At 43.1% G+C, this 12,670-nt stretch overlaps 1 protein-coding gene across 5 annotated transcripts in view; it reads left to right on the plus strand.

The window, feature by feature from the left end:
* CAPN3 (calpain 3, (p94)) overlaps positions 1–12,209 on the plus strand; it is a 32,476-nt gene extending 20,267 nt beyond the window's left edge. For 2 of the 5 annotated variants that reach the window (XM_009887962.1, XM_009887963.1), the window contains 12 exons: positions 611–819; positions 1,532–1,568; positions 2,616–2,633; positions 3,769–3,870; positions 5,151–5,228; positions 5,901–5,958; positions 6,559–6,623; positions 7,666–7,734; positions 8,333–8,411; positions 9,948–10,064; positions 11,197–11,255; positions 11,905–12,209. In XM_009887962.1, coding sequence (XP_009886264.1) covers positions 611–819; positions 1,532–1,568; positions 2,616–2,633; positions 3,769–3,870; positions 5,151–5,228; positions 5,901–5,958; positions 6,559–6,623; positions 7,666–7,734; positions 8,333–8,411; positions 9,948–10,064; positions 11,197–11,255; positions 11,905–11,931 — 918 coding nt within the window. In that variant the 3' untranslated portion in view covers positions 11,932–12,209. Of the gene's footprint in view, positions 1–610; positions 820–1,531; positions 1,569–2,615; positions 2,634–3,768; positions 3,880–5,150; positions 5,229–5,900; positions 5,959–6,558; positions 6,624–7,665; positions 7,735–8,332; positions 8,412–9,947; positions 10,065–11,196; positions 11,256–11,904 lie in introns of all 5 variants that reach the window. The other 3 variants (XM_009887961.1, XM_009887964.1, XM_009887965.1) reach the window with 3 other exon arrangements.
* Positions 12,210–12,670: the final 461 nt, after the last annotated feature.

Here is a 12,670-nt window from a genome sequence, read left to right on the forward strand (position 1 = left end):
AGGCTGCCTTACCTGGAAAACATGAAGATGAAAGTCTAAACGTTGTCTTTGCTGACTATTTTACAGGTGGTTATTTCTGCAGCAAACAGCCTGCAAGTGTTCTTAGCACACAATTCTTGAGTTAATGTTCATATTTGAACCAATGCAACATTTGATTATCATGTTTCTTTAGCTGATACAGAATTCATGTTTTGTCCAGGCAAGGACATGTTTCTGCTGAAAGCACCTCCACCTTACCACACTGCATGTAGGAGTTTGCATATACCACTCCTTCCCATGCCACCCTCCAAGGAAAGTAGCTGTACTTTGGTTACACACAACTTCAGCATCCAACAAAAGAGTCAGATAAAAGTGCCTGCACAGCAGAAGTCAGCCAACGCTGCAGGTGGGCTCTGGAGCATCCCTCAGAAGCCAACTAGACCCAGCCAGTAGCAACTTAAAGGTGACAGACTGTATCTGTTACCAGCTAGCATCCCTCGTCAGCTCCTTCCTTTGCTAAGCTGCTGCTTCATTTGTGTTTTCTGTCCCAACTACATGCTAACCTCATGACAAGCCACCTGGGGAATGGGTAAGACATCCCTGAAGACAAATTGACTCATTTGTTCTGCAGATGCATGGTACTAAGCACCACTTGCAAAAGGATTTTTTCCTCTACAATGCCTCCAAAGCTAGAAGTAAGACCTATATAAACATGCGAGAAATCTCTGAGCGCTTCCGGTTGCCTCCCAGCGAGTACGTGGTTATCCCATCAACATACGAACCCCACCAGGAGGGAGAATTCATCCTGAGGGTCTTCTCAGAGAAAAGAAGTCTTTCAGAGTAAGTCACAGATCCATTTATCTGGCCATAGGGTGGAGGTGAGCTCGCTACTCTGCTTTAGTCACATTCCCAGTTTGCTGCACCCTGCTTTTAATTTTCTTAACCTCATTAGAAAATCCAAGCTGAAAACTCGTTTCCCTGAGATTCCCACGTAGTCTAACAAAAGTCTGCTTTGAATTGTCTTTGCAGAAACTTACTACTTGCAGCATATCCTTTGTAATCATACCATTAGCCATTTTTAATAATGAAAATGAACCTGTTTGGTTTTTATTGCTATATGCCACCAGCTGAAGTTTTGGCCAGATAGATCGTTGAACCACATCTAATGTCAGTCATGAATGAAACACGGAAGTAGGTAGTTATTTCTTTTCCATCCTGCCATTCAACTGGTTTCCCAGAGCTCAACAAATTGCAGCTAGTGTCACTCCACTTAGGCCAAACAGCATCTGTTTTACTCGCAGCTGCCAAAGTTCAGTGTTATCAAAGGCTCTTTAGAGGGGTTAACCAGGCAGCAGCCCTCCTGCAAGTGGTACCCGAGATGCTCGGCTCAAACTGGGGAAAAAAGCTATGTCTTGAACCCGCAGCTGTAATTCTTGGAAGCCAGCCCGCACCGCTGGCTGTTTGGAAAGTTCAAGTGGCTGCTTACAAACCAGCTACAGAAACAAGCACTGTTGGGAACAGTCACTTTCCTGATTTATTTGCTTTCTTCTAGGGAGGTTGAAAACATGATTGAGGCAGAGCGTCCATCGGTAAGTACTGTCCTGGGCCTCTTTTGTACATGAATAGGGGCAGGGAGAGGAGGAGCATCACATCTAGGGAAACCTACAGCAGGAAACCATTTGCAGCCACGTGACAGTTCCTTTATTATAAATTCCCACATTTTCTCATCAAGATACTTTTATTAACACTTGCTTTATATACACTACTTTCTGATTTGGCCAGACCAGCATCTTTTGCCAGATCTGAAATCTGCTCCTGGCATAAAGAAGCTGGATGCTAAGCATCGCCTTTGCCTCCATCAGTGGAGATTATTCATTTACCAAGGGAGGCCTAGCTCTGTGCTCCAAGATATTTTGTTTGTGAAATTGGCATCTCACCTGATAAATTACCTTATTTTGAGGTACATGCTTTCCGGAAAGGGATCCTAATGATACTCTGATTCAAACTATCATCCGTGATAAGCTGTAGCTCGTCAGCCTGAGGTTTTACACATCTTTGTGGGAATATACTAGAGCTAACAATACAATTAGTCTTGAAAATAAAAATCAGTGGAAATGCACAGAATTGAGCTCCATCAAACCTTGCTCAGAAGTGTTCCCCTTGTGTTTGCTGCCACCGTAACAAAATATCTGTCCAGATCTGGTGGAATTTAATTGCCACTTCAGATAACATTGGTCTGTGGGTACAGAAATCTGATCTCCACTACACTGAAGGATTGGGAAAAAGAAAAGGAATAGTCAAAGCTAAAGGTACAACAGAGATTTTATTCAAGCAGACAAAGTCCCAGATAAGATAGGACACTGTTTTGCTATGGTTTGTGCAATTTCTGTCCTTTAGTATGCAATTTCTTGGTGGGTGCTTTTTCCCTCATTTTTGGAGATTTGAAAACTGTATGAATATAAGAAATGGGAAAAAGTTTTATGAATGTAGGAATGAGAAAAATAAATGTGAGAAAGGGCAAGAGAAAAAACCCAAACTGTACCATCAGCTCTGCATAATCTGGGTAAAATCTATAATTCTGTTTAAAAACACTTTTTTTTTTTTTTTTTTTTTAAATTTTGCCACTTTTTATACAGAAGAAGAAAAAGGGCAAGGTGGGTACTTGTGCAATGTGCTGAGTGCCACCAAGGCAAAGAGCATGTGCAATGCATGCAGCAGGAGCCGCATTCCTTCATATCATTATGATTTCTCTGCGTCTGGAGACTGATCTAGTTAATGAAGGGCACAGGAAAAGAGGCCATTTGCAGGCAGCAAAGATTGTCTTCCTGCCCTACAATCTAACGAAATAGCATTAGCATCATATACCCCTCTCATTCAAGGGGGTGGCAAAAGGGTACCAGAAACTTTTCAGCTTCAAAAGCTCGATCCTCTGGGTTGCTCAAACTGCCCATCCTTCCTGCCCCTCTGCAGGCAGCCTGACACCCCTTTCTAGTGCAGAGCACCCCCTCTCCGGACACGTGCCCTCCCATTGGCTTTCTATTGCCTAATGCAGCTACTCCTCTTTCCCGAAGTTTCTGCTCACCAAAGTCCAGGATTCTCCTTTCGACTCTACACAACACATTTAGGACCTTGAAAATGTAATCAGGCATTTTAATCTCGAGACAGGCTGACTGCAATTGGTACTCTAGGGTAACACATTCACATCTTGTAGCAGCTTTCCTTCTTTTAAATAAACTAAAACAGAACAATCGCATGTGGCTGCTTACAGCTGAATGCTTCAACAATTAATACAGAGAAAGAACTTTCACTTTGCATAATTAACAAGCTCCTACACAAATACTCCTTTTCTGTATAGGTTTCAGATTTTGTTTTCATTGCTACTCTCCTTCATAGAGCGGGGCAAGCTCATCAGGTTAACTGAAAATTGAGAATCTGGGAGGCTTATTTTGCTTAAAAAAGAAGAAAAAAACCCTTACATTTAAACTGTTACTGTCTTTCTGAACAGGAAAGCTAGAAGCCAGAGATCGCACTCTTTTTACAAAAGACTTTTGCAGCTTGCTTTTTAGCATGAGGAGAGCAGTAACTTCAGAAGTTTGTGTTCCCCCCCCCTCCCTCCCCTTCTTCTTTTCTTTCATTCCCGGCTCTAGCTTCTCCAGTCATGCTCTCACGGGCGGGAGCCATTGCTGCATGCGCTTTACCACAGAATGGTTGTCACCAAATATTTTCATTTCCACTATTTCTTGTGTAATTTCCACTTCTCTTTTGCTGTCTTCCTTCTTCTTCTTCTAGCCTATCATCTTTGTTTCCGACAGAGCGAACAGCAATAAGGAGCTGACAGCAGATGAAGATGCTGGCAAAGATGGTGAAAAAACCCACGTAGATGAGAAAAAGGTTTCTGCAGCAAGTGGAAAGGGGGGAGAATAGGGTTTGGTCTGGCTAGCATGAGAGAGTAGCTGGGGAGAGCACAGGAATGGGGCAAAGATACTTAACAGCTTTTCATCAGATCTTAGCATAACTTGCCTCCGGTTTACGTGGATCTAATGAGCGTGAGTGAACAGAGACTATTTTGCAGTTATTTAACACCTGTTGCTTGAAAACATCTCTGGGTTGCGCTCGCATACAGGGATCCTGCCTGTGGGAGATCCCTTCCCCACCCAGCACACTTCCATCCACTCTTGCTCTGCCCCCTGAAGCAGTACCCGCTTGACACAGGGCACATGTGCAAATTGCACCCGAGGGGCTTCAGGAGCTCCTGGACACAATCACAGCCTCTCCCTGTTACAAATTACACATCCCTATACCAGTCCCCATGGTCATAGGGGAAAAGGACGAGCAAACCCAGAAGCTCCTCCTTTCTCTCACTGCCGTAGAGGATGAAAACAGGGTAGTGAATCCGGAGTTTCTCTCGGCAGATGGGTGAGGGACATGAGATGCGACAGCCAGATCCTGCCCCCAGGCTGGCTGGGCCTGGAGGCATGGCTTGAGTGTCTGCTTACAGGGAGCGTGCTGATCTGCTGTGTGACTGCCAGAGCATGCAGGTGGCAAAGTGGGAGCCATTTAGACAAACAAAAGTAAGAACTAAGCCTAGGAATTCACTTTACTTTCTTACACATAATTCCTGTAATTTAATAATTACTGGGGGGGGAGTAAAATATAGCTTCCTTTTCCAGCATCAGCCTCACAGATCAGGCTTGCTCTTTGCATGTGTCCGAGACAGAGGAAAACGATGAAAGTGAAGCTGTCTCATGTGCTACTTGTCCTCAGCGAGGGGGCCCCCACATTACAAACAGCTCTCAAGCCCGAGTCCCTCTGGTCAATCCATAGCCTGCAGGGGGGCCGTGGAGCAGATATGCCTCTTCTGCTCCAAACTTCTTCTTATTTTTTGTTTCAAAACATTACAAAGATAAACATCTATGAGTGAAAGTAATAATTTAGGCTCCTTCCAAAAGAAAGGAGAGCAACGGGATGAAGTTGAATACTAAAAAGTTTTGCCAAGGAAAATGGTTAACCAAAAAAAGGGAAAGGACCAGGAGGATGACCTGTTCCTCCAAAGACCTCCAGATTCAGTAAGAGGCTCCTTTGCATGAGGGCAGGTGAAGCCTCACAGCCCCCTCCCCTCCCCTCCCCTTCCCAGCTGAGGTTCTGTCTCTTCTTTCCTTGTCTCTTTTCAGCGTCCTTCAGCAAAAGCTCGTGACGGGAGTGAAGAGGAAAAACAGTTCAGGAATATTTTCCGACAGATTGCAGGGGATGTGAGTATGCAACCGATCCCTGTCTCTGCCATTAAAGCAGCCTTGCCACAACAGCACCTAAATCAACTGCTTCACAAATTCAAAACACTGAATTTTAAGATTTCCTTTGAATTTTCTTCCATCAAATTTCCTTTGAGATCTGAAGCTATGCAAAACCAAATCAAAATCCAATTAAGTGTACAGCTATCCTCATATACAAGCTATTCCCATTGTGTACAAGGGAGCCTTATTTAAATTCAGGCTTTTACTTCTACGTGATGCTGTTTTGCACAGCATGTATAAACAAGTTAGAAATACAATGCTCTCCAGTATAGGCTTCACGAGAGAAGTTAAAAGTAAAAACAGACCAAACAACGGCATAAATCAAGAGGCTGTAAATGGGTTACAGGGATTTTTGCATTTTGCTTTTTTGCTTATACAGTGGCTTGAAATTCCTGGTCGTTATTCTAGGTGTAGTTTAATAAGCACTATATGGTAACTTTAGACCTATCCTATACTCCAGCCTCAAGAAAGATTTTGACCAATGTTTATATTAACTCGAGTGTGTTCTAGCTTGAAGCATATATATGCCATACTGAAAAGGCTTCATACTTCTAGCATATCCATCCATAAAGCAATCTGCTTAATAAAGCATGTTGTACTTAATTATATTCTCACCACATTTCCCACCAGGACATGGAGATCAATGCTGAAGAGCTTAGGAATGTTCTCAATAACGTCGTCAAAAAACGTGAGTTTGAGCATGTTTCTCAGTAACCCTGGACAAAGAAATCTGCGATATAATACAACCCTCCACCCCTGAGTTGCACTCTAAAAATTATTTATGCTTTCAAACTCACAAATTTCCTAGTTACACTTCCACAGACTTTGCATACGAGACTTCAGCGAGCTGAATTTTTCATAGAGATGCTCTCTAGGTGCGATCAAGTACCGATAAGGCAGAAATGAGCAGAAGTTCATTGGAAGCACCACACGGGATAATATAGCATTCCTAGCAGTCTGCAAATGCCCTTAAAAAAAAAAAATCTACTGGAGAGGCTGGCTCTTCTCCCCGTTTAGAAAACTTTAGCCTACAGACTCCGGGCTTGCTTAGTTACCTGGAAGTTAGTGTAAAGTTTTCCAGAGGTTTTTATTGTATATAACAGGTCAAGAAAAGTAATCTCTAATTCACAAGCAATAACATTAGAGTCTTTTCAGATTTCTTTACTATTCATTTCTTACTGGATGAAGGGAGTAGGTTGGGCTTCTACTTTGAGTAGAGTTCCACCTAAGAGGAAGAAGCACTTGCTGACTTGCATGATCTGTTTTCACCTGGGATCATTTATTTCAGATAAGGACCTAAAGACAGAAGGATTTGAACTGGAATCCTGCCGCAGCATGATTGCTTTAATGGATGTATCCTTTTTGGTGAAAGAGGAGTACTTGATACTACACTAGTCCACTTGGGTTGTATTTCCCACCGCTACATCCACACAACTTAGTAAGCCAGGGAAGCAGAACAGGACATTGTAGTCTGTAGTCAGATAACACAGCATTCCTGGTTTGGCACATCTTAACTGTAGTCATTGCAACAGTAGCATAGTTGGTAGATGAAAATATCCCAAACCAGAAAACTACAGAATAAGTCAGTCAGTATGACATCCTTCCTTAGGTAACAGTGACCGGCCAGTTCATGTACTAAAACATTTTTTTTTTTTTTTTTCAAACCAACTCAACATAACTACAGTTATTGCCAAAAAATTTACTGTATTTCTCTCATATCTTTAAGTTTATATGTATTATAGATTCCACTCTCTGCTTAGCATACAACACATACAGAAATTGTCTCACAGCAAGTATAATCAAACACACTACGAGACACCATGTGGGATTATCTCTGATACAACAACACTCAGTTTTCCTATTTGACGTAACACATGATTTTGAGAGAACGTAATCACGCTCAAACACAACCAGAACAAAATTGTAACTACAACCCAAAGCCATGATAGTTGGAGCCTAAACACATTTTTGTAAATAGCTTTGCTTAGTTCTAATTTTGCTTAGTTCTCAAATCATTTTAAGCAAGGTAGAAAGAGCTTCATTCTGGGATAAAGTTCAGCTGTCTTAAACGTGTTGAGTAAGCTTCACATTTGGAGGTATTTGGAAAAAGCCCACTAAACCATCCTGCTCGTGTACTCTATAATAGCTCCGGGAGCAAGCCTCTCTCCCGTACCAGATGTTTGCTTCTACACAAAGTACAAATAGTACTTCACACTCCTGAAAGAAAATACTATACACAATAACCAAAATAGTCACAAATATTTTACTGCGCAGCTTGGCCAGCTCTTAATGCTGAGGAGATCCTGAACTCAATTTCACATTCAGTAGCTGCAGACTTAATTATTTTCTCTTAAAAATATTGTGGGTTTTTTTTACCTGAATGTTTGCATCACAGACAGACGGCTCAGGGAAGATAAACTTTGATGAGTTTCGACACCTCTGGGACAAGATCAAAAGCTGGCAGGTATTGCTGGTATCCGCAGCACTGCTCATCACAGCTTCTGCAGCAGAAAAGCTTGTGAAGGAAAACCAGACCTCTCTACACACACTACAACAAAAAGAAAAGCTAAAATATTGCAAATTAGCTTCTAAAAAGAAAAGTATCGCCTCTCCTCATCCTACTCACAGCCTAAGCAAATAGCCTGAATCTCTGCAGCTCCAGCACGCATGTAAGGACTTCCCCCATGAGAATAGCATGGAGGCATACAAATTGGAGGAGGGTGATGGGAACTAGAATAAGGTGTGGCAAATAGCTTAATTAGGACAATCAAGAGAGAGGATTAACAGGGTAAACTCAAGTCAAACAAGGAGAGTCTCTAGAGGAGAGCTTTTTGCTTCTCACAGCATGGATCTAAATTATTCTACTTTGTGAGTGAGAGGAGCTCTGTGGTAAGGAACCCAGACTGCCCAGCTGCAGCAGCAGCAGCAATGTAAGGCAAATGGCAAAGGGCAAAGCCTCCAAGGGTCTGAGGCACACATCCCATACCCACTCAGTGGGAGCATTCAAGTATCAGCTTTTATTTCTGTTGTGTATTTATTTTTGTTTTTTTTGTTTCTCCCAGAAAATTTTCAAGCGTTATGACACGGATCATTCGGGAACCATTAACAGCTACGAGATGCGCAACGCAGTCAATGATGCAGGTACTTTGCCCAGTGTTCAATGCCCGACAGCCAAAGAAACCTTATTTTGGTTGGTCTATCACAGGGTGAAATCGGGAACACAGTGCAGCCTTTTAAAAAGGGACACTACAGAAATTCAGAATTCCTTTTTTTCCCCAACAGAGTTTCTCAAATATCCAAACGGCAAGTCTTGTATGTCTTGCTAACCAAACAGATCTCTTCAGCTCTTTAAACTTTACAATGAATGATGCTCTGCTGTCTTAAGGATGTCCCACACGGGGTCCTGCTCTTCAGGGGTACCAGGCAGCACTGAAGACATTTGATTTCATTTAAGCTGTGGATTCTTTACATTTGTGTAAGCAAGTTGAAAACGTTCAACCCAAGTGTACAGGCACTGAAGCCGAGGCAGAGCAGGTTAATGTCCCAGTTTGCATCAGAGGCAATTGGATGGACATTTCTTGAGTCCTGCTCATGTTTCTTAGTGGCACTAAGCTACTGCGGGCTCAGTCTCCTCTTCTACCTGCGCAGCAAGAAGAAAGCATTTTTGCAAAAGTTGCAGTTAATGAAACTCGTCCTGCAAAGAGAGGCTTTTGACTTTTCTTGCTTTTTGTCTCAAGCACATTGGTGTGCAGTCCTGCCCCTGCAAATGTCTTTACCAGCTGCTGTTTCTCTAAGGGAGCAAGATGGCTTCTTTAATCAGAAAATCTGTAGCATCACTATGAACCTGAACGTGATGGTTTCAGTGACTTTATCTTCAGTAGTATTTTGGTGCCTCAGTTATCAGTTCATGAAGGAACAGAAGCAGATGGCTGTCTTGCACTTTACAAAACATCAGTGATTCAATCCTTTGCTAAGGACAAACCTACACCTGAAGTTGGACTCCCGCTGCAGTAGAAATGTGGGTCATTTTTATTTTTCAGGTTTCCATTCTCACCAGGAAATTTATCAATGTAAAAAAAATAATTATTTAAATACCTCCTGCCCTGACATTAGAACTAAGAATGCATTTTGCAATAAAAATGTCTCAGTCTTAGAGCACGTAGGCTGGGCCTGACCTTGCATTTAGCCAATGACCAGCAGCACCCAAATTACGACAGACCCTTTGCAAAGCACGGGCACACGCTGCAGCAGTCAGTGCTGCAGTTCGGCAACACCACACCGAGAAATTACCTCCTTATCTATTTTTTGACCATTGTGTAATTGTGTTTTCATAGCAACTTCCTCCTATATTTGTCGCCCAGATTTTGCTGCTTTGCTCTCATCAGGCTCAGCTAAGTTGCAAAATCTTTGGTGTAGACCTCTCCTCTTCACACTTACAGCATGCAGTAATGCGTGTGCTATTGGCCCTCCCAAATCATAATTTCAGAATGTTACTCCTCTTTTAAGAAAGCAGCTGGACACAGGGAAGCTCCTTCCAGCTTTATGTCATTTTATTTAGCGGCCGCAGCTTCCTCGGCTGGGCCCGGGAAGCGCCTATGGCCAAACAGGAGGCCTGACCAGCACCAGTGCTTCCCCCCAGCCACAGCCCAGCTGTGACCCATTTCTGGTCCTCTGCAGGGTTTCGGCTGAACAACCAGCTCTACGACATCATTACCATGCGCTATGCCGACAAGAACATGAACATCGACTTTGACAGCTTCATCTGCTGCTTCGTGCGCCTGGACGCCATGTTCAGTGAGTGGCTGCCCTGGTTTTACTGCGCTGCCTCCCCTCCTCACCCCCGAGATGCACTGCCATACTCAAGGCACTACTGCCTACACATAGTTTTAATAATTTATGTGCTTAGGGAATCTAAAATATGACAGCCGTCCCATACGAACACAAAAGAAAATAAGCCATTGCATTTCTCTTTGTGTTATAGAATAGAATCATAGAATCGTCTAGGTTGGAAGGGACCTTTAAGATCATTGAGTCCAACCATTACCCTAACACTGACAGAATCCCAAACCCACCACTAAACCACATCCCTAAGCACCACATCTACACATCTTTTAAATATCTCCAGGGATGGTGACTCAATCACTTCCCTGGGCAGCCTGTTCCAATGCTTGAAAACTCTTTTGGTGAAGAAATTTCTCCTAATATCCATTCTAAACCTCCCCTGGTGCAACTTGACGCCATTTCCTCTTGTCTTATTGCTTGTTATTTGGGAGGAGACACCAACCGCCACCTCGCTACAACCTCCTTTCAGGTAGTTGTAGAGTGATAAGGCCTCCCCTCAGTCTCCTCTTCTCCAGACTAAACACCCTCAGTCCCCTCAGCCGCTCCTCAGAAGACTTCGTTGCCCTTCTTTGGACACCCTCCAGAATCTCAATGTCTTTCTTGTAGTGAGGGGCCCAAAACGGAATACAGTATTTGAGGGTCAGCCTAACCAATGCCGAGTACAGAGGGATGATCACCTCCCTAGTCCTGCTGGCCACTCTATTCCTGATGCTGTTGGCCGCCTTGGCCACCTGGGCACGCTGCTGGCTCATACTCAGCCAGCTGTCCACCAATACCCCCAGGTCCTTTTCTGCAGGACAGCTTTCGAGCCACTCTTCCCCAAGCCTGTAGCACTGCATGGGGTTGTTGTGACCCAAGTGCAGGACCCGGCCCTTGGCCTTGTTGAATCTCACACCATTGGCCTCGGCCCATCAATCCAGCTCGATAAGGAAAGACATGGCAGAAATACTTGCTGACCACCTAAGTAAATATCTGCACAAGTTTGCACAACACAGAAGGGGCACAATGTGGTTTCCTATCTGGGATCACCTTTACAGACACAGTAATTTAATCTGCTCTGTACACTTTTGTTTCCTTGCTTTAGGAGCATTCCACGCCTTTGATAAAGATGGAGATGGCATCATTAAGCTCAATGTCCTGGAGGTAAACTGGTTTATGCCAGTATTTCTAACACAGTCACAATATGAAATTTTATTTGTGTTATTCATTGCACACGTTGTCAAGGGAGCCTATGAGAGTTGGTCTGAAATTGTCATCCAAGTAGTAAGAGTCCACAAAACATCCTAAAAATTTTGCTACCTATTTTACACAGAAAACACCATATCCATGATTTGCCAGCAACAGCTGCTCTGTAAGACTCCAGTTGCTGCTGAAGAGCACAGCTGCAGACTCTTCATAGCATCTCTAAAGTGTTTCAAAAAACCTTTGAAGGTTTTTTTATGAGGCAATTAAAATCAAACGTACTTTAGTTTAAAGGTGTTAACTGATAATGGGGTTTAACGTAGTTCTTTACCTTTTTTTCAAATCTTATTAAGAAGACTTAGAAAGTTTCAACTTAAAAGCATGCCTTCTGCCAGGGTGACCCCCCAAAAAACCCCACACCCTTCACTTTTTGCACGGGAAGGAGGAATAGAAGCAAGAAGCCTAAGACAAGGTTCCCCTCTGCCAGTATGCTTCATGCTGAGTACCAGCAAGCAGCTGCCTTCCTGCTACGGAGATGGTGGTGTCTCAATACAGTTTGTTGGAGGATGCTGACGAGTCTTTCATCATTTAATTCTTACTCTTCTTTCAGTGGCTGCAGCTCACGATGTACGCGTAACACCAGAGCCAGCACTCACCTTCAGCAAGGAAAGGCTCAAGACGTCTGTTTTGAGTAATCAGCTCCATTCATCCCCAAGTGCAAACGAGAGCATTTCTTAACTACGTGCTTCACTCAACGAGATAAACAGCACATGGGAAAAATCCCTTGGAAAAAGAGACAACCATACTCCAGTAGGCAGACCACTGCGCGTATTCTGTAACTACTTTTATAACTTCCTAACATTTTCCTTTGCGCAACAAGGATTAATTTATTGATGACCGAATTAAGCTTTTTCTGCGTGGTAAAGACATCCTTATTCTGCTTATGCTGACAGCTGGAGAACTCTTCCCTCAAGTCAGGCAAAACTGGGACTGTATTTGAACTGTGAAAGTCAGAGGTGTTTACTACCACCTTCTATTCAGTCATTAACTCTGTGTCCTGCTTTTGATACTATCATTTCAGCCTCTTCATAGTATTGACTGAGTATTTCACATGAGATGATTGTGCTAGATTCCATTAATATCATGCATCCCGGTCACTTACATTGTCATAAACGTGGCTGTGCAGGTTGGTTCTCTGCTATGCCAGAAATGTGGAAGTAAGGCACAACAGACCGCAGGACTTAGGTACAGCTTAGTCTAGTGCCTCGGCAAAAGTAGCAGAACTGAACAATTTGGTCTCAGTATCTTAGTTACACATTGGACATTTTAATTTTTTTTTAAATTGTAACTGCATTTTCTGTAACATTGAGAAAATT

Source organism: Charadrius vociferus, unplaced genomic scaffold, assembly GCF_000708025.1.
Source record: "Charadrius vociferus isolate BGI_N301 unplaced genomic scaffold, ASM70802v2 scaffold337, whole genome shotgun sequence".
NCBI classification, from domain to species: domain Eukaryota; kingdom Metazoa; phylum Chordata; class Aves; order Charadriiformes; family Charadriidae; genus Charadrius; species Charadrius vociferus.